The sequence below is a fragment of the Ctenocephalides felis genome, unplaced genomic scaffold, assembly GCF_003426905.1.
Source record: "Ctenocephalides felis isolate EL2017-DRISC unplaced genomic scaffold, ASM342690v1 CF-g0.4_SCAFFOLD_01170, whole genome shotgun sequence".
NCBI lineage: Eukaryota > Metazoa > Arthropoda > Insecta > Siphonaptera > Pulicidae > Ctenocephalides > Ctenocephalides felis.
The window spans coordinates 76,740,832-76,763,380 of NW_020537324.1; the positions used below are offsets into that span (position 1 = coordinate 76,740,832).

General features: G+C 28.1%; 1 protein-coding gene across 4 annotated transcripts; it reads left to right on the plus strand.

The window, feature by feature from the left end:
- Nucleotides 1-4,858: 4,858 nt before the first annotated feature.
- LOC113366115 (uncharacterized transporter slc-17.2-like) lies at nt 4,859-17,386 on the plus strand. 4 transcript variants are annotated; one of them, XM_026607664.1, is made up of 9 exons: nt 4,859-5,053; nt 7,751-8,150; nt 8,208-8,438; nt 8,511-8,694; nt 10,588-10,715; nt 11,883-12,032; nt 12,221-12,353; nt 15,023-15,267; nt 17,188-17,386. In XM_026607664.1, the coding sequence occupies exons 2-9, from the start codon at nt 7,755-7,757 to the stop codon at nt 17,359-17,361; spliced, it is 1,641 nt and encodes a 546-aa protein (XP_026463449.1). In that variant the 5' UTR covers nt 4,859-5,053; nt 7,751-7,754; the 3' UTR covers nt 17,362-17,386. The 4 variants fall into 4 exon arrangements, with proteins under 4 accessions (XP_026463449.1, XP_026463452.1, XP_026463451.1 ...); XM_026607667.1 differs by having other exon boundaries at nt 15,197-15,267; XM_026607666.1 differs by lacking the exon at nt 17,188-17,386 and adding an exon at nt 15,880-15,976.
- Nucleotides 17,387-22,549: the final 5,163 nt, after the last annotated feature.

A 22,549-nucleotide genomic window follows, 5' to 3' on the forward strand; every position in this document is an offset into this window, starting at 1 on the left:
AATACACTTTTTTGATTTTTTTTTATTTTTGGTTTGAAATATTTGAAACAAACGATTTTTTTAACAAATCTGAATTTTTTTTAAATTCTTGAAAAAATTGTATGTTTAATAAAAACTATAAAACTAAACCTATCCTAAAAAATAAATGTTGCAACATAATAAAAAATTTAACTTTGTAAGAATATGATTGGAATTTTAGGATTTATATATATATATATATATATATATATATATATATGTGTGTGTATGTGTATATATTCTCAGTCTTTTCAATATGTCATTCCAACAAAAAAAAATTATTAGATCCCATTTTCGAGAGATCTTTATCCCTTGACAAGATGTTATAAATTAGTCGAACATTTTTTCGAATACAAAAAAAATTTGCATTCCTGATTTTTTTGCATTCCTTCAACTACTAAAAGAATATCTGCCTAAAATATTAATGGATCGATTGTGATATTTTTGGGGTTTTCCATTTGTAAAAGATTAAAAAAAAAAAATTAATAATGAAAGGACAAATAAATCTCTATATCATTTTATGAAACATGTTGTGTTTTATTCTATAAAAATGGTAATACCTAAAAAAAATATTTGTAGTAAAACCTTTAGTGAATACTTTTATCATACACAAACTCTATTACACTACATTTTTACAAATTATTTTAAAAAAATCTAATTAGCTCATATAACTATTACTTTTCCAGTCCTTGACTACTCTTGGTTGATAAATGTCTATTAAACCCATTTTTTACTCCAACAAAGTTCTTTTACTAATTTATTTATATTTTTTACAATTTTTTTTTTAGTTTTGGGTCTATCGACCGACATTGAACAAGCTAGTTTTTTGTTCAGAAAAAAAAATTAGGCACGTTTGTAATTTTATATAATTTAAATTCATAATTACATAATGGCAAAATCAATATGACTTCGACTGTTTGAATAATTAATGGATTATTGGAAAGCGTGATGTTATTGAAATTAACCTGTTTATATATGTATATATATATATATATATATATATATATATGCTTATTTCTATTTTTTTATAATCCAAATCCAAATACTCTGAGGATGGCAAAATTAAATTATAAATTTAATAAATACTATAAGTTTTCTGAAAAGCATATGCAAAATCTAGAAATTAATTAAAATTTGTAAAATTTATGAATTTTACACATTTTGTAAATATGTATGTTAGAAATTTATTTAAATTTGTAGAAGTTAATAGAAACTAATATAAATTCATTTAAATCTAAAAAATTAATTAAGATTTATAAAGCTTATAAAATTACGAAACTCTATAAATATATAGAATCCAGAAATGCAGCAAAATTTATAAAAAGTCTATTGAGTTTATACAATCTACAAATATTATATAAACTATCTAATTAAATTATCCAATTGATAAAATTAAATAAAAAAAATCAAATCTATTAAAATGTAATTTATAAATTCACTAAAATTTCACAACTCAAAATTTGTATTTTTACAGTCCATAAATTAGTATAATATAAATTATTTATATTTTTAAAGTACATAAAATACGTAACTTACAATTTTATTGATTTTATATATGTGTAATAATCAAAAAATCCACTATTTTTATTTTATCTTTAAAATTCCATAAAACATTCAAATAATATATATTATTTATACCTAATACTTATTAAATAAACTTGTTATTCTTATAAAGTATAAAAAATTATACGTATATGATGTTCAAAATTCTCTTATATTATTAAAGTTTATTATATAAAAAATTATTTACATAAAAAATAATATCTAAAGATTAAATAAAATACATACATTTTATAAGCTTTATAAAATGTATATATATAAAATCTGGAACTTTATTGGAATTTAAAAATATAAAATGTATAAACTTTATAACAAATATTTGTGCTACATTTCTATGATCTATGACTAATAAATAAATTATACTAACTAGTCAGTAAAAAATAGGTTTGTTCTATTCTATTTTGCACAAGTCATGTTTTTTTATTTAAATTTAATTAAATCGGCACAAATAGTTTCTTTTGTATATTTGCAATCATGCGTTATTAATTTGGAACCGAAAAAATACACATATACCATACATATATATATATATATATATATATATATTATATATATATATATATATATATATATATATATTTATATATATATATATATATATATATATATATACAAATTATATATGTATATTTGTATTTGTATCCAAGATCAGGTTTTATGAAAATAATCAGCCAAGCATAATAAACATATAGAATACTACTAGACATATGTAGTTTTCTGTAGAAATATAAAAACATTTATGGTTTTATAATTATATTGGTCCTCAACCTATATAGAAATGTAATTATATTATATATATATATATATATATATATATATATACATATATATTATTTTCATTAACAATCATCCATGAGTAATAGTTGTTTTGCATGCATAAATAAAGTTCTTACATAATTTTATATTTTATTATAATTAAATTAAAATTGTTATAACAATAAGAACTCAGTTAAACCATTTCTATTTAATTAATACTTTAAATACCCATTTGTAATTTCCATTTACATTTCTTCAAAAATTTTCAAAAAATCCTGAATTTATTTTTAAGATAATTTTATGTATAATTGTTAGTTAAAAATAAGTTACTGTTAATTTTAGGTAAAATTAGGACTTAGAAAACGCACAAATGTCAGAAAAGGCAATGTTTAATAACATATGTGTGAAGTTACATTTGATGTGTAAAACATCCTGAAACATCTGAGTATTTAGTACCATTTTATATGAAAATTGGAACTTAGCATAGCCTTGTCATAACATTGGACTATTTTTCCTTTTATTTTGAAATTGATTTATTTATAAATTATTAATAATAATATTTTTGGTATTGATTTCCAATTAATTTGTATTAGTATATTTCCTTATTTATGCAACAATAAGACGTCTGTCTTCGTCATAGAAACGGATGGCATCGTGTCAAACGAAGCTACAGCTTCTATTCAAGTTAGCTACCTAAATATAGAACTATTTTGTGTGCAACGACTACGAACAACGGATCGATATATAGGGGAAAACGGGGGAAAAATGAACAAGTTAGGTTACAAATACTAAATGCAATGTAAAATTATTAATAGTATATTACAATTGACAAGAAGCATAGAGTAATGTTAAACATTGGCACTTAACACTTTTATTCTAGTCGTTCTAAATATTCTTGAATCGCATTAATTTTTTTAGTAATATTTTGTAGTTTGTGCACACAATTGCAATATTAAAGATTCAGGAATTTTTAAATAACATATGTCCAAAAAAATTATAATTAAGTAACTTCATAGCTCTCGGAGTAACTGCATAGATATTATTTTTGTAGGTCACACAATTGTTCATTAAAATCCAATTTCTAAGTTCTAAAATCTGGTAAAAATCTTGTAGAAAATTTGGCTAAGACCTTGCTAAAATCTTGTAAAATATTTTCTAATATCTTCCTAAAATCTTTCTAAGATCCAGCTAAAATCTTGCTAAGATCTTTCCAAAATCTTGTAAAAATCTTGCTAAGGCAATGCTAAAATCTTGCTAAGATCTTGTAAAAATCTTGCTAAAATCTCGAAAAAACCTGGAAAAATTTTTGTTCCTATTTGAATTCGTTAAAAATATTCATTCTTTTATTTAAATCTATAAACATTATATATTTCTATTATTTTGAATATAGCATTTTGATTTAACTGTTGCATATATTATAATATATCTGTTCCTTTTTCAATTAGTAAAAATAATATAATTTTAGAATTGTCAATTTTTTTTCAGAAATCATAAATCGTTTTTTCTCGAAGTTTCCATAAATATTGACATTTATCATTTTAGTGTTTTGTTTTTTTTTAGTAAATTTCTGTCAAAATTTATGGAAATTTATAAAAAATATAAAACTAAATAAATATTTCCTTCTTGATCGAAATTTAATATAATATGATATAATATATTTTTCAATAATGTTTTGTATCTACAATATTGCCTATAACAAAACTTGGAATACTTAATGTATTTGTTTCTGATTTTGTAATTATTTGAAAATTTTGTATATTATTAATATTAAATTTAATATGTCGTTTTTTATTGTGATCTATAATGTTCTGAGGAAGTTTTGGTATCCGAACTAATTTCGTAAGCAAATCAAATAAATATAAATTTTAAATCTATTTATCTAATAATTTTTATAAATATTGACAAATGTCAATTCACGCTTTGTTAATGTCAATTTTTATTTAAATTTATAAACATTGATTTTTAATTAGATTTAAAACTATAAATAGTGATTTTGAATATACCATTTCATCTAATTTGGATATAAATATAGGATATATCTATATATGTATATATTTTTGAATTATATTTTTTGAACTGTCAATTATTTTTTTTCGAAAATCATAAATCTTTTTTTCTCGAATTTTCCATAAATTTTGACATTTGTCAATTTAGTGTTTTGTTTTTTTTTTAATCATTTTCTGTCAAAATTTTTTGAAATTTATAAAAATTATGTATTTATGTTTTAGATTTACTTTTCAAACTTTCCTATAACCTAAGTTGGATATATATGCACACGATGAGCCAATAAAATTTAAAATCGATCCAGTAGTTTGGGCGTCCATCGCGAACCAACATCGTGACACGAGACTTATATATATAGATATATATATATATATATATATATATATATATATATATATATATATATATATATATATATATATATATATATATAAATTCATCTATTCCCTATCCCTCGGTTTTCCCCTATCCTCACATAGTTTCAATGTATTCCTCTATTTCACTAGTTGAATCCCAGCTCCGTCGGGCGCATAACGCAACTGTAGCTACTAGCTATCTTTGTAGCTATGTTTTTGGGAAAATTTACAAAAATTCCGTTGTTGGATAATAACTATTTTGAAGTCACAAATTTGTTTTACTGGTAATAGATACATGGGAAAGACTAGGAGGTGAAATATGAACATGGAAGAAAAGATTTAGCACAAATGCAGGAATAGTGAGATTATTTTTTAGATTGTAAAATTAGTTTTTTGTCAAGTTATATTTTGCTGATGATGCCGTTGAATTATGTGTCGAAACGTAATAAAAACAACTTTTTTTCTATTTTTAATTATATCTAACAAAGTTTTATTTATTTAATTTATCATTACAAAATACTTAACACCACTTGTTTGTGTTATTGTTAACATAAATAAATTATTATTATTTTTAAAATGTTTAAAGTATTTGAAATTTAAAAAAACTAGTGGTACAAATTAAGGCAAATTGCTGGAACTTTTGTACCGTAATAAAATATTCGAGAATTTTCAAACGTTTTCAAATATATTATTACAAATACTGTAACTTTTATTATTTTTGCTATCTTATTGTTATATCTGAGCAAATCAAATGTAAATCATAAATCAATTCATCTCCAGAACATTAACAATCGTCATTTCGTTTCGAATTCAATTTCAAAAAAAAATAGTTGCCTAATTTACACAAAATTGAAAAAGTGCTCCCGTATAGTCACAGTCTAAACGCACTTGCAAATAATTCTGTGCGACATTTTCACTTATACTGTGCTCAGCTTGGCGGCATTTTCACATTTCTCAATAGTTATCACAAAATTGGAAAAATGCTCGAGTACATAAACTTGGGTAAACATTTGCACCAGAGCGGCGCTTAGACTGTGCTTGGTCTGGGTGATTTTTTGAATTTTTAACCAAAATTACAAAAAATTTTTTGGAAAAAAAATTAGAAACAAATTGTTTTTTCCAAAAGCAATAATTTTGTTGAAATAAGCAGAAAGTTCTTTGAATCATTTAAATCGGACGCTTAGTTCTCTCAAAAACTGCCATTTTTTTAACATTTAGCTCTGTATCTCCGAAATCGTTAGCCCTACCTTTGCCAAAAACTAATAACCACTTTTCCCCGTCATTACGAACTTTTTGGATCATACAAATCGGATGATCCGTTCTCTCAAAAACTCGATTTCTATTTTCTGCACTCTTTGCTCCATATCTCCGTAACGGCTGGACCTGTCTTTTCCAAAAACTAATCAGCACAACTCCCTATTAATAGGAATCGAACGTTTTTTGAACCATTCAATTCAGTTGATCCGGGCGCCCGAAAACGTGGACGAAAAAATGCGGACATACAAAACACACACACACATCCATTAGTTTTCTGAGGTATGCCCTTTAAAAATGTTCAGAAACCTTCAAAACGTCGAGAAATGTAAAAATTTTCAATTTCGATTTTCGACCCATTACTGTAACTAATAACCTACCGGAAATTAAAAAAAACTCAATATTTTTTTCTGACTAATAAACTTTTAAGCGACAAAAATTCTTAATTTTTAATTCAATTTTCTACTTTATATGACACTTTGTTTTATTTTGCTCGCCACATGATTTGTGCACTTTTTCCTGGGACTTCAAAACCATTGTACCTGCCTTTACCAAAAACTGACCTCCTCTGCTAACCAACAGTACAAATCCAAAGCACTTTGAATCATTCAAATCGGTTGATCCGTTCTCTAGATAATGCAAATGGCCATTTATAAGTGTTTTTGCAAGGTTTGGACCAGGTTTAGCCAAACCTTCAAAATCTGCTCAAAAATTATACTGAATGAACATATCACTAATAGAACTGCTGGATAGATTTGGATTGTTTGTTAGTTTTTGGTCCAACTCCAAGTAAAATGTATCATAATAAGGTACAAATCGAATGCACTTTGAATCATTCAAATCGGTTGATCCGTTCTCTAGATAATGCGAATGGCCATTTATGATACTTTTTGCAAGGGTTGGACCAAGTTTAGCCGGATCATCAAAATCTGCTCAGAAGTTATACTAAAAGAATATATCACTAATAGAACTGCTGAATAGATTTTGATCACCTGTTGGTTTTTGGTCCAACTCCAAGTAAAATGTATCATATTAAGGTACAAATCGAATGCACTTTGAATCATTCAAATCGGTTAATCCGTTCTTGAGATAATGCGAATGGCCATTTATGATACTTTTTGCAAGGGTTGGACCAGGTTTAGCCAAACCTTCAAAATCTGCTCAAAAATTATACTGAATGAATATATGAATAATAGAACTGCTGAATAGATTTGGAATGTTTGTTAGTTTTTGGTCCAACTCCAAGTAAAATGTATCATATTAAGGTACAAATCGAATGCACTTTGAATCATTCAAATCGGTTGATCCGTTCTCTAGATAATGCGAATGGCCATTTATGAGTATTTTTGCAAGGGTTGGACCAAGTTTAGCCGGATCATCAAAATCTGCTCAGAAATTATACTGAATGAATAAATCACTAATGAAAATGCTGAATAGATTTGGATTGTTTGTTAGTTTTTGGTCCAACTCCAAGTAAAAAGTATCATATTTGGCCATTAGAATTTTCTCGAGAACGGATGAACCGATTTGAATGATTTAAAATGCATTCGATTTGTATTTATTGTTAGAAGGCTTTATCAGTTTCTCGTAAAGCCAGAAACAACGGTTTTGACCACACATTTATTTTTGATCCAAGTTGACTTCTTTATTTTTATTACTAATCTATTAATAATCTTAAATAGAAATCGAGTTTTTGAGAGAACGGATCATCCGATTTGTATTATCCAAAAACCATTCAGTTCGTAATGATGGGGAAAAGTGGTTATTAGTTTCTTAATATATTAATTCCTTTTACCCTCCAGATAAATGACTACAAAACACGGCACAGGCCCGGTGAACAAACAAGAAGACTCCAAAAATGGCCACAACACATCCCCAAACCACCAGCACCAGTCTGCCCCAAACAACCACCAGCACCACCAGCAAGAGTCACCTCCAATGTACACACTGCCCCACTATCCCCTATGGGGCTCATGCAGATTGGTCTTCACACTTTGCGCCTTTCTCACGACCACCAATCTGATACTTATGAGATTTAATCTGAGTTTCGCCCTTGTTTGCATGATTAAGGGCAAAGATCTTAATGGGACACTTGATAATTGGTTGCCAAAGGAAGGAGATGCAAATTTTACCAGAGTTAGGCAACCTGGATGCTATGCTTTGGAGGAGAGTGATGGTGGTGCTGTTAGTCTTTATGATATGGTAAGTAGAATGGTCTGCCAAACCTGGTGCATTTTTGTTTACAATTTATTTGCCTAGGCGGAATTTGATTGGAGCAAAGAGCTCCAAGGACGTCTCCTGAGTGGATTCTTCTACGGCTACATCGTCAGCCAGGCATTTGGAGGTTGGTTTAGTGATAAATTTGGAGGCAAGTTATTTTTTGTCTTGGGAAACCTTTTACAAAGTATTTGCACTTTGTTGATGCCAGTGGCTGCAAGGTTACATCCAGAGATGCTCTTTGTTTTGAGGATCATTCAAGGAATTGTCTGCGTAAGTAGAAAAAAACTACTTCCAATAATTTGAATTTAACTGATATTTTTAGATGTGTCTTTTATCCTCTAGGGTTTGTGTTTGCCAGCAATGTATGTCCTGTTTGCAAAATGGGCTTCGCCTGCAGAAAGGACAAAATTGATGGGTGTAGCCTATACAGGATTTCCTTTGGCCAATGTTATTATTTTTCCTTTGGCGAGTACCTTGTGCCAAACTGGGATCGATGGGGGTTGGCCTATGATTTTCTACGTCACTGGTAATAAATTGTAATAGTTGTATATAATAAATAATTGTGATATGAATAATCAAACCAAATGAAGTACTGTAAAATGTTACAAAAACAAATTTGATGTCTGAACTGGGTCAGATCTATTTGAAAAAAGTGCCATGTCTAAGAATTAAAGATACAATAAAAAAATTCTAATAAACTCTAAGAATTGAAGATACAATAACAAATATAAAATTAATACAGAAAGTTGAATAAAAAACCCCGGTGTTAAAAAAAACAAAATTGAATTCGTATTTTCTGCATGAATTATTTATTAATTTTATTTTTATTATTATTTGCTTATATTTTATATCAAATCATATTACAAAAATATATTAAAAAAACACAGTTTTGAAAGAGTTGGTTCTGAAAACTATGTGTAAGTCCTGGGTACCTAGAACTATGTGTAACTCTTATTACGTCTTTATCAGCTTCTCTAACCATCAATACAAATCAAATACATTTTGAATGATTCAAATCGGTTTATCCGTTCTGGAGAAAATCCTAATGGCCAAATATGATAAATGGCCATTAGCATTTTCTAGAGAACGGTTGAACCGATTTTAATGATTTAAAGTGCATTGAATTTATATTGATGGTTAGAAGGGATCATAATGATACTTGGAATTGCACATAATTCTCAGTACCCATTTTTTTGAAAATGTGCTTTTTGCTGCAAAGTTCTGGTCTTCGATTTCCAAAATTTTCTCTGTTTTGTGCATTTTGCCTTCTTTTTAAATAGAAAAATACTTTTCATCCAATATGGATTTTTTTTAACGCCAGAGTGCTTTCTTCAACTTTTTGTAGCACTTTGTAATTTGCTACTTTATCTCCATTTCTTAAAATTATTGTTTCTGAGCAGAAGACATGACAAATTTTTTCTTAAAATGATCTTATCCAATTTTCTTCAAACAGTCTTTTATTTCTAACGTTTTTTATTAATACAAAACAAACGCATTTTGAATCATTCAAATCGGTTAATTGGTTCTCGAGAAAATCCTAATGGCCAAATATGATAAATGGCCATTAGCATTTTCTAGAGAACGGTTGAACCGATTTGTATGCTATAAAGTGCATTGGATTTGTATTGATAATTAGAAGGGGTTATGATGACATAATTAGGGTTACACGTAGTTTTCAGTACCATTTTTTTGAAAATGTGATTTCTTGCTCCTGAGACCTGGTCTTTAATTTTGAAAATGATCTTTTGTTGTGCATTTGGGCATTGTTTATCCTTTGTGCTTTTAACATCATGCAGAAAACACTCTTATTCCAGAATGGAACCAATTTTGTTTTTTTTAACACTAGAATTTTTCTTCAACTTTGGTCTTCCTTAGAGTCCATGTTTCTGATCCCTGGAGAGCTATGTTCCAAAAATATTATTTCATTTTTTATATATACTAATCTAGTAAAATAGTCATCTAAAAAAATCTAGTACTCATTTATTTGGTATCTTTTCGATCTATTTTCTACTTTCCAATATCTTCTAAGCTTTCCAAATTTTCTTGGTTTTCTTAAGAGTCCATGCCTCTGATCCTTAAGGAGCTATGTTCCACGTAAATTTAGGCCATGTTACGCTCCAACTTTTATACTTTATGCTACTAAATCATACTGAATACTGTCAAAATGTTATGTATTTGCTGTGCATTCAGGCATTTTACACATAATCTCACTCGTATGTTACGAACCCGAGTCAGAAACACCCTGTTATCTAACATCGTTTTTTGTGCATTTGTGCGGTTTCTACTATCAATTTTCTATCTCAGAAGTACGTCTGACGGCACAGCAACCTCATGGCATTTGACGATATTCAGTATAAAATTCTTTATAACATGGCCTTGCCATAACATCGGTTAATCGATCAATGTTTTATTTTTGCAGGTGGTTTTGGAACATTATGTTCAATCGTCTACTACTTTGTGGTTTTTGATGATGCTGATAGTCATCCTAGGATTGCACCTGGTGAAAGGCGGTATCTGAATTCAGTCATTGCAAGGACTAATAATAAGGTATACAATTTATTGTTTTTATTGCCAAATATAAAACAAAATTAGCCAATGGTAATAGATAGATTGAAAAAGACTTTTTTTATGGTATTTATGATTGTCCAGGAAAATGTGATGGACCAATAAGGATTGGACTTATTTGAAGACGTCCAAGATTTTTTATTTTGTACAAATTTTATTTATTTTAAGGCGATTTCAGTCATGGCCAGGACAAATTACTGTTTTTGTCACCAAACTTAGAACAAAATTGGCCAAAGTCAGTAGATGAACTGGATTTTTTATATCATCAATGGCATTTATCAGAAAAATCTGAAACTAATATGGATCATTATGTTGTGCACTTCCTGGAGTTTGTATTCCAATACAAATTTTATTTCTTCTAAGGCCAAAATATTTTTGAAATTAATTTCGTTTGTCCTTCATAATATGGAAGCTTGTTTTAGTACCAGATGTATCATTTAGGCTTTTCCCGTTTTCTAAATCCATCAGTCAAATCCTACACCAATTGTAATCCAACAGATTAATTAGTTACTAGCTAAATTAATGTTTAGTTATCAATTACTATGTGGTTAGAGTTTCGAGTTCCTCAGACAACCTGACATCAAGCAGCTGTCATTATTGTTTTTATCACCAATCATAAAAGATGAATTGGAAAAGATTTTTCTTAAATGGTATTTATGGTTGACCAGAAAAATGTGATGGACCAATATGGATTTGACATTTTTAGACGTCCAGGATGTTTCATTTTAGTACTTGTTTTTATTCATTTTAAGGCCAAATCGGCAAGAATATTTTTGGAATTAGTTTTATTAATCCTCCACAAGATGGCAGCTTGTTCTAGTACCATTTCTCATTTTTCTAAATCCATCAAAGTCAAATCCTTCACCAATTTTATTAATTGTAATCCAACAGATTAATTAGTTACTAGCTTCATTAGTGCTTGGTATCAGTTACTAAGTGGTTAGAGTTGTGGGTTCCTCGGACAACCCGACATCAAGCTTATTGTCTTTTAATTTTGTTTTATTTATCAGTCAGATCCAATACCAATTTTGCCAATAGTCATCCCATAAAATAATTAGTAACTGGAGTTTAGAGTGGTTAGAGTTCCGGGTTTCTCCGACAACCTGATATCAAGCAGCAATGTTTTACCATTGTTTTCTATTTTTCCAGAAAATGATAGTTCCATGGGGTTCAATAATAAAATCAGTGCCAGTACACGCCTATAATGTGGCCCATTTTTGCCAAACTTGGGCATTCGTAACATTGGCCATAAATTTGCCGATGCTGATGAAGGAAGTTCTGTATTTCGATTTGAAAGCGGTAAGATCAATAAAAATCTGTGTGTTTACCAAATGTAGTTCGTAGAATTCCAGACAATAACATCAACAAATCTTATCTTGAGAGTCATAAAATATTTTTGTAGACTCGTATCGTATTTGCTTTATCTACGGTAAATAAAACTAATGAAAACACAGTAAAATTTGCATAGTTTGTTTATCTATTTGCAGAATGGTTTGCTGTCTGCCTTGCCCTACATTTGTGCCTTGATAATGAGAATCGCCATCGCCTATCTTTTTAAACCTGTCCAGGACTTTTTAGGACTCAGTATCACTAATATGAGGAAAATGAATCATCTGATAGGTACAATGTTATAAAGAACTTTCCATACTAGTTTGTTCTGAGTCTAATTTCAAATAAATCAACTAAATTGTTACTAGATTCTAACTAGATACCAACTTGATTAGATCTTAGTAGATTTTTCTAAGATCTTGCTAGACCTTGCTAAGACCTTACTAAAACCTTGCTAAGACCTTACGAAAATTTTGCTTAAATCTTGCTAAAATCTTTTAAAATCTTATTGAGTTTTTGCTGAGATCTTGCTGAAATCCTGTAAAAACTTTGCGAAAATATTGCTAAAATCTTGCTAAAATCTCATTAAAATCCTGCTGAAATCTTGACAAGAAATTGCTAAACTTGTAATACTTTCTGAAATCTTGATAAGATCATGCTAAGACCTTGTTAAAACTTCGATGAAGTAAAAATTTTAATGAAATCTTGCTATGATCCTGCTAGAATCTTTTAAAAATTTTGCTCAAATATTTCTAAGATCTTGCTGAATCTTAATTGATTTTGTTAGATTTTCTGAAATCTTGATAAGATCTTGCTAGGACCTTGCTTAAATCTTACTAACAAGATCATGCTGAAATCATAGTTAGATTTTGCTAGAATCTTGTAAAAATCTTGTAGAAATCTTGATGAAATCATACTAAGATCTTGCTAATATTTTATTAAAATCTTGGTAAGATCTTGATGAAATCTCGATAAAATCTTTTGCTAAAATCTTGCTAAAATTTTGCTGAAATCTTCCGAAAATCTTGGTAAATTCTGTTAAAATCTTGATAAGATCTTGTAAAAATCTTGTAAAAATCTTGCTAGATCTTGCTAGATGTTGCTAAAATTATGCTAAGATCTTGCTTGCTGAAATTTTGATTACATTTTGTTAAAATCTTGTAAAAATTTTGCTAAGATCTTGCTAATATCTTTCTGAAATCTTGCTGAGATATTGCTACAATTCTTCCAAGATCTTGTTAAGATCTTCTTAAAATCTTGTCAGAATCTTGCTATGATCTCGTTAGAATCTTGCTAAAATTTTATTAAGATCTTGCTAAAATCTTGTAAAAATATTACTAGAATCTTGTTGAAATCTTACGAAAAATTTCCTAAATTCTTGCTAAAATCATGTAAAAATATTGTTAAATCTTGCTAAGATCTTGCTAGAACTTGCTAGATCTTGCTAAAATCATGCTAAGATCTTGCTTGCTAAAATTTTGATTAGATTTTGTTAAAATCTTGTAAAAACCTTGCTAAGATATTGCTCATATCTTTCTGAAATCTTCATAAAATCTTACTAAGACCTTGTAAAAATCTTGCTACGACCTTGTTAAGATCTTGCTAAGATCTTGCTGAAATCTTGATTAGATTTTGATAAACTTGAAAGATTTTTTGAAATTGTTATATCTTGCTAAAATCTTGCTAAAATCTTTCTAAGATCTTCAAAATAAAATCTGACTTAAATCTTGCTATAACCTTGCTAAATAATGTAAAAATCTTGCTAAAATTTTGTTAAAATATTTCTAAGATCTTGCTGAATCTTGATTGATTTTGTCAAGATTTTGCTAAGACCTTGCTAAAATCTTACTAAGATCTTGTAAAAATTTTTGCCAAAATATTGCTAGATCTTGATAAAAGATTGCTAAGATCTTGCTAATATATTTCTGAAATCTTGATAAATCTTGCTACGACCTGGCAAGAATCTTGCTACGGCCTTGCTAAGATCTTGATAAGACCTTGCTGAAATCTTGATTAGATTTTTTATAAGATCTTCAAAATAAAATCTGACTTAAATCTTGCTATAATCTAGCTAAAAATGTAAAAATCTTGTAAAAATTTTTGCCAAAATATTGCTAAGATCTTGATAAAATCTTGCTAAGACCTTGCAAAAATCTTGTGAAAATCTTGCTACAACCCTGCTTACTGAAATTTTGATTAGATTTTGTTAAAATCTTGTAAAAATCTTGCTAAGATCTTGCTAATATCTTTCTAAAATCTTGATAAAATCTTGCTAAGATCTTAATGAAATCTTGATAAAATTTTGCTACGATTTTGCTAAAATCTTGACAGACTTGTCAGACTTGCTGAAATATTTAGAAGATCTTGCTAAAATCTTGTTAAGATCTTAAAAATAAAACCTGACTTAAATTTTACCATAATCTTGCTAAAAAAATGTAAAAATCTTGCTAGGCTTATTAGACATGCTGAGATCTTTTGAAGATTTTGCTAAGATCTTACTAAAATCTTGATAAAATCTTTTACAAATCTTGCTAAAATCTTCCAAAAAAATCTTGCTAAGATCTTGTAAAAATCTTGCTAAAATCTTCCGAAAGTTTTGCAATAATCTTGTTAAAACTTTGCTAAGTTCTTGAGAAAATCCTGCTAAATCATGCTGATATATTTCTGAAATCTTGATCAAATCTTGCTAAGACCTGGCACAAATCTTGTGAAAATCTTGTTACGACCTTGCTAATATCTTGCTGAAATCTTGATAAGATTTTGCTAAACTCGTGAGACTTTTAAGAATGAAATCTTTTAAGAATCTTGATAAAATTTCAACTAGAAACTGCACAAATATCAAAAAAAACGATCTTAGTCTTTCTGGCTCAGTTTATGTGTAAAACACCTGAATGCACATCAACCACATGACATTTTGACAGTATTATCATTCATCGATCAATTATCATTTTTTCCCCTAGGTACCATAATCCCAGGAATCAGCATACTCTGCATAGCCCTATTGTCTTGTGAACAAAAATACCTTGCAGTGTTCCTCATAATGCTAACAGCAATGTTTACAGACATAGCCTTCACTGGATCATATCTACTAAGTTACTTAGAACTTGCACCAAGATTTGCTGGTCTTCTTACAGGAATCTCAAATACCATCGGATCTATGCCAGGAGTCATCACGAACACTTTAGTAGGATACATAACCACAAATGTAAGTAGTAATCATAAATTCTTCCACTATTTTTTTACTCATGACTCTTTTGTCTAATGTAAGTAAATGTAATCATAAATTCTTTCACTGTTTTTTTACCAATGAGTCCTTTGTCCAATGTAAGTAAATCTATATATATATAAAAGAGGATCGCTTAAGTTAGAACACTTTTAACTCACGAACGGCTGAACCGATTTAGATGAAAATTGGCAGAGAGGTAGTTTAGAGCCAGGAGAAACACATAGAGTACTTTTTATCCCGTTTTTCATTCTAATTCATTATATATACACTAATGAAAATTCAAAATATACTAGCTAGCCCGGCCACGCGTTGCTGTGGCTCAATAATCTATTGGTGGCAGGGAGGTAGTTTAGAGCCAGGAGAAACAAACAAAATACTTTTTATCCCGTTTTTTATTCTAATTCAGAATTAATTATTTATAAACTATCTATGTAGTTTATTCAATCTATGATACTATCAATGATTTCATCCATGACATTTACCTTCGATTGTCAACTGTCATTCGGTGTTTCTGTCATTGAAATTAACCTCTACTACCTCATGTTAAAAATAGTGAATGAATATTAATTCTTGGTTCTATATATATATTAGGTAAAGTGAAGTTTAATTAATAATGCCGCGACCAAGACGATCGAATTTTTCCCAACAAAGCCGTAATGCAAGAAGAATGCGAAATATTGCAAATGCAAGGACTGAAGAAGAACATTACATACATTTACATTTACATGTACATTTTGTCGAATAACTTATTCCCAGTTATAATTTGCCAGAATTTATCGAAGAATGGTTAGTAATATATGAAGGTACGCGGTTAAAAGTTGCACGACCAAAGTGTCAAAAACCAGTAAAGCTAAAGCATTGTTTAACAACATTATTTGAAAGTAAAGGGATAAAGATGTATAACCAGCTATAACCTTGATTTTTATGACTTTGATATTGGGAGATAAACGGTCATCTTTGAAAATCCATAGTAAAAGTATTTTCCTCTGTTGGTACTTTTTTAGCATTAGTTAAAAATGTAATTATTTTGTAAAATACCTTTAAAATTAAAATAAGACATTAAACCTGTTTGCCATCTGGCCGTTCCAAGTTACCCCGCCTATAAAAAAGTAAAAAGGTCTAGATAACAAATTTTTTAAAGACAGCAAAAAAGCACATTATTACAATAATGAAGTAGCTGGTAGTTTTACTGAACGTAGTCAAATAATTGTTCGTTTGAAATGTGTCATTTGTTGTGATAAAATTGGTTTGATTTTCATAATAAAATTTATATTTGCTCAAACTCAAATTGGACACTTTGTGCCTTGCCCTGCTCTACGTATATACTTTTTATTAAATTTACTTTAATTCAAGGTATGTTACTTGAAACTTTTCAAAAAGCAGGTCAAAGCAGATATATCTAATTCATTTTCTATCTTTCCTCGCAGAAATTTGAAAATTTTGTATAAGCTCAGTAGTATTATTTACAATTATACACAAAATGCAAAATTCAAAAGAATCTGAAAAGCTTAAAACGTAATCAATAAGTCGAAATACCAAAAAACGACTTGGATTGGATTATACCATGATTTCTACAGAAAGTGTATAAAGCTTCCAGCTTGATTGTATTGACAAAACATAGACAAACTAATGGGGTTTATTGTTTTTATAATACCTAATTGTATACAGCATTCAAACAACACATCCTTATACACTAAAAGTATTAATATTTATGATTCTCTAGAAATTGTTTAGAATATACATTACTTAGCAAAACAACGTTTGCCGGGTGAGCTAGTGTAATTATAAATCTTTTCACTATTTTTTTACCAATGAGTCCTTTGTCCAATGTAAGTTCTTGGCATTTTGGTCTTGAACTTTTTTGACAGAGTCTTTTACAAATGGGTCCTTTATCCTCAGGGTACCCCAGAGGAATGGATGGTCGTAATTTACATAATGTCGGGTATGTATTTCCTCGGAGGACTTTTTTACGCCTTTTTCGGCAGCTCAGAGTTACAAGAATGGGCTAAGGATTGTGAAGATGATCCGGAACGTGAGACGATCCATGTCGAAGATGGAAAAATTAGAGATTGATAATAAAGATTGATTGAGTATTATAGGTGGTTAAATGATTTTTATAGATTTAAGTTTATAAAAAATGAAAAGAAATTTTTAAAAGTTTATGCGTTTTGTTAACTAGATTTATGTGTTTTTTTACAGGTATCATTTTTTTCAAAGTCAACTTACTTGGGATCATCCCACGTCATCATTTTCAGGTATCACTAAGTTTGAAATAAATAAACAAATATTTTGCATATTTATTTATTTATTTAAATATGTTTTTCATTGTGATTTTTTGCAAGTTATGGGCCCAAAATTGTAGTTTTAGCTCCAAAGATGGTGTAGAATATTGGATCATTCTTACTATGATACAATTACTGTTGGTTTCCTGAAAAAACAAACCTTATTAAAAATTAGAATTTCATTTATAGTCTTATCATTTATTTAGAAGATCATATTACTAAATTGGAATTGGGAAGAATGTTAAATTAGTTAAAACGTATATAGAATAGTTAGAAGCACCATATTAACTTCCCATAGGATAGTCATAGTAATGAGCCGAAAATCTAAAATGAAAATTTTTGCATTTCTCGACGTTTTGAAGGTTTCTGAACATTTTGGCATACCTCAGAAAAAATGGACGTGTGTGTGTATGTGTGTGTAGAACGGAGTGTCGGATTTGAATAATCTAAAAAACATTCAATTAGTAATATTTGGGAGAAGAGGTGATTAGTTTTTGGCAAAGACAGGTCCCGCCATTTCGAAGATACAGAGCAAAATGTGCAAAAAATGGCAGTTTTTGAGTGAACTAAGCGTCCGATTTGAATGATCTAAAAAACTTTCTGCTTGTATTGACAAAACAATTGCTTTTGAGGATAAAAAATATTATGTACATCTTTTTATATTTTCCATAAACTATTTTTGTAATTTTGGATTAAAAATTCAAAAAATTACTCAGGCTAAGCACAGTCTAAGCGCCACTCTGGTACAAATGTTTACCCAAGTGCGTTTAGACTGTTTATGTACTGCACTTGCACTTTTTCAATTTTATGAAAACTATTGAAAAATGTGAAAATGCCGCCAAGCTGAGCACAGTATAAGTGAAAATGTCGCACAGAATTATATGCAAATACGTTTAGACTGTGACTATACGGGAGCACTTTTTCAATTTTGTGTAAATTAGGCAACTATTTTTTTTTTGAAATTGAATTCGAAATGAAATGAGGATTGTTGATGTTCTGGAGATAAATTGATTTATGATTTACATTTGATTTGCTCAGATATAACCCTAAGATAGCAAAAATAATGAAAGTTACATAAAAGTATTTGTAATAATATATTTGAAAACGTTTAAAATCTCTCGAATATTTCATTACGGTACGGGAAGTTCCAGCAATTTGCCTTAAGGCACAATGCCATACACCACTAGTTTTATATTAGACTATTATAGATATAAAGTTTTAAGTTAGTATGAAAGTTATAAGGATTATTTTCGAAAAGTAATTTTGTTTTTAACTGAGGGTGATAAAGAAACCCTTAAAAGTATAAAAATTACATCCTTTTCTTATTTAAACAAGTTCTTTCTTGTTTCTATTTTCAAAATTTGATTAAAAATTTTGGTACGCAAATGCAAAACCCTTAATTTAATAAAAGCAACATTAATTTTTTGTCTGTCGTCTGTCTGAGATGTACAAAATTTACATTAAATGTTAAATAATTTTGTTTTTTTTAATTCAAAATTTTTAAGTATGATTTAATTTTTGAAAATTGTAAAGTTTAACTGAAATATTAAGAAGTGTTTTCAATTAAAGAAGCATACTTTTAGATATTTTCCAATATATATATATATATATATATATATATATATATATATATATTTATATTTATATATATAGTTATTATATATATATATATATATATATATATATATATATATATATATATATAATAACAAATGTTTGTTCATATTTCCAAATTAATAAAATATATATATATATATATATATATATATATATGATTAATTTCTTGGAGGGCGTAACATCAAGTAAAAAATATAAATAAGTAAAGATTATTTAAAACATTTTTATTTTTCCTTACGTTTCGACGTAAAATTCTACGTCATCGTCAGTGGTTTTGAGTTTCTTAGATTATCACTTACCCATATTAATACAGCTTGTAAAAATTTAATAATTGGAAACAAGCACCAAATGTCAGTAATTTCTTTTTTATATTAAAGAAAATTTTATAAAAAGAAACAATAAAAAGTATTATACGTATTACTCGTGTATCAGAGGCCAAAGCCAAACAAGAATCTTGTTTATAAATATGTCTGTATGTATGTATGTATGTATGTATGTATATATGAATTTGAAAATGGCGCCAAAATAAATTCACTTTTTCTCAAGTTTTTGTATCTACAAATATTAAATTTTATTTTATGATGACAACACCACCAAAAGTGCAATTACATAATAGGGTATGTGTCAGTGTTAATTCTGTGGCCGAACCAAAAATGTGTTTTTATAACCTGTACAGGTAAATTTAATATTTATTTAGTTCTATTATATAAATATTTAATAATATATGTATATATATTAATATATGTATATATATATATATATATATATATATATATTAATAATAAATATGATTAATAATAAATATGCATATCCACCACCATTATTAAATTTGCTTGCAAAAATGGTGAGATGATTTCTTGTACAATATTACAATTTTTTGGATCAATTTTCTCTATGTGTCCTAAAAATAATTACCTATTTAATAAAAAGTTGAGAGATTTTTAATAAATGTAATTCGTTTTGGGTACGTTTTGACCAAATTTCAAATTTTCCTCTTATATTAGTTTATTAAATTAATTAAATTTAATTGTAAATAATATAAATTATTATATATAATTATAAATTATAAAATATATAAATTTAATTAATTAAATTAATTAATAAATATAGTCGATTGGCTAATAATGAATAAATAACTAAATAAATAAATGTTAATTTTAATTGACCAAATTCCAAATGTTCCTATTATACGATAGTCTACATGACGTAAAAAATATATAATAGCAATTTAATATCTGGATAGCTATTAATTATTGTGACTTCTTAATTTCTGATAAATCTAAATTTCTAGTATAAAACATTTTTTATTTTTTATTAACAGTTTCTGATAAAGGAAACATTCCTAAATTTTCTAAATAATCTGATAATAATAATAGTAAGTACTCCTTAAGTTAAGATTTTTAATAATAATATTTTTATTATTATTATCTTATTATTTCTGATAATGTTATTTTGTTATATTTTTTATTATCTATCACTTATTGTTTTATTTCCACTTTATTTATCAATTTTAATATTATGATTTGCTTTTATTTTATATTAATTCATCATACTACGAATATCATTTCAATGTAAATTCTCTTCTTTGTGCTCTTTTTTATTTAAATTTATGTTATTGTTCATTATCATTACTAGGTGTTAAATTATTTAACAGTTGTAATAAATATTGTAATTAAAAAACAAAAAAAGTTAACATTTTTGAAAGTACAACTTCACGGTCCCTGATTCAAATTTCATTTCGGACAGCATGGTATCAAGCAGTAGTCATGAATTTTTTTTTCAAAAATAATGACCTAAGTACAATTTTTGGGAAAAGAAAATCTTTGGGTTGCCTTCTAGGTTCAACGCCTAACTTCGACAGGTTGATATCAAGCAGAAATTATTTAAAATATATTTGTATGAGATATTTGTTTTCGGGTTCAATCCATGTTGAAATTTATCAATAAATATGTAAAAACGCAATAAGTACTTCAAATATTCTAAATAACACATTTTCTTATATCAACTTTCAGCTTGCGTGTCTTAAATTCTTGGGCCAACTGTCAAAGGCCAAAATCTGGTCTAATCGAACTTTATAAATGATAAAAGGTTGAAGGACACAGGATCAAGGAGATTGAGGTTAGTGTAATATTTACATTTTTTTAGTTATTAAAATTTATAATTGGACTTCTGAACCAGCCTTATCTTAAAACAGAAGGCCTTTGCACAATGTAAAACATGATATCGCCTAACGTTCATAAATACACCAATTTATATTTTTTACAAGAGCCTAGATATAAATAAAACTAGTGGGGCGCATGGCATCGTGCCTTAAGGCAAATTGCTGGAACTTCCCGTACCAATTTTTTTTTTTTTTTGAAAAGATTAACATTTTTGAAAAAAAATTACTCTGAAAAAAATAGATTTTTGAGGAACTATATAAATTTTTGACAAAAACTTACTTTTTGATGAAAAATTTATTTTGAAATATTTTGGAAATTCTGAACTTTTTTTCAAAGCAATCGTACTGCTTTAATGCATAGAGACTAAATATCGAAGCGCGTAAGCGCCGCGTCGCTGTCTAACGCATAATCATTGGTACGGAACCCATAGGAATGTTAACCAAATGTATACTTATCGTTAAAATCTCTATAAAATATCTGATAATTTGATGTGCATATGTCTAATGTCTAATGATTATTGTTGACCGCCAAATGTTATTTTTTTTTTACTTTTTTTACTAGATCTCCGAAACCGCTAGACCTATTTTCATGAAAATTTGATCAAATCTTCATCTTGATAATGCAAGTAAAATGTTTTTGAATTATACAAATCGGACGCTCCGTTCTCTTAAAAACTGAGTTACCGTTTTTTAGCCCTTTTTGCCCCATATCTTCGGAACGGACCTGCCTTTGACAAAAACTAATCAGCACGTCTCCTTATCAATACGAATCGAATGTTTTTTGAATTAATCAAATTGCTTCATCCCGGTTCCCGAAATCGTCGACGAAAATTTGTATCTGAACACACACAAATGCACGCACACACACACACATACACACACATACATCAATTTTCTCTAAGGTATGCCAATATATTCAGAAACATTTGAAACGTAAAGATATATAAAAATTTTCATTTTCGATTTTCGTGCGATTACTATAACTTACCCTACGGAAAGTTAATTATAAATAAATCAATTTATCATCTCCAGAACATTAACAATCGTCATTTCATTTCGAATCAAATTTAAAAAAAAAATAGTTGCCAAATTTCCACAAAATTGAAAAAGTGCTCCCGCATAGTCACAGTCTAAACGCATTTGCAAATAATTCTGTGCGACATTTTCACTTATACTGTGCTCAGCTTGACGGCATTTTCAC

Excerpts from the sequence above, each read along its gene's own strand:
- LOC113366115 (XM_026607664.1), top strand. The coding sequence starts at position 7,755 with ATGACTACAAAACACGGCACAGGCCCGGTGAACAAACAAGAAGACTCC. Across the intron at positions 8,439-8,510 it reads TCATTCAAGGAATTGTCTGC|GGTTTGTGTTTGCCAGCAAT; the intron begins GTAAGTAGAAAA and ends TTTATCCTCTAG. Across the intron at positions 12,354-15,022 it reads GAAAATGAATCATCTGATAG|GTACCATAATCCCAGGAATC; the intron begins GTACAATGTTAT and ends TTTTTCCCCTAG.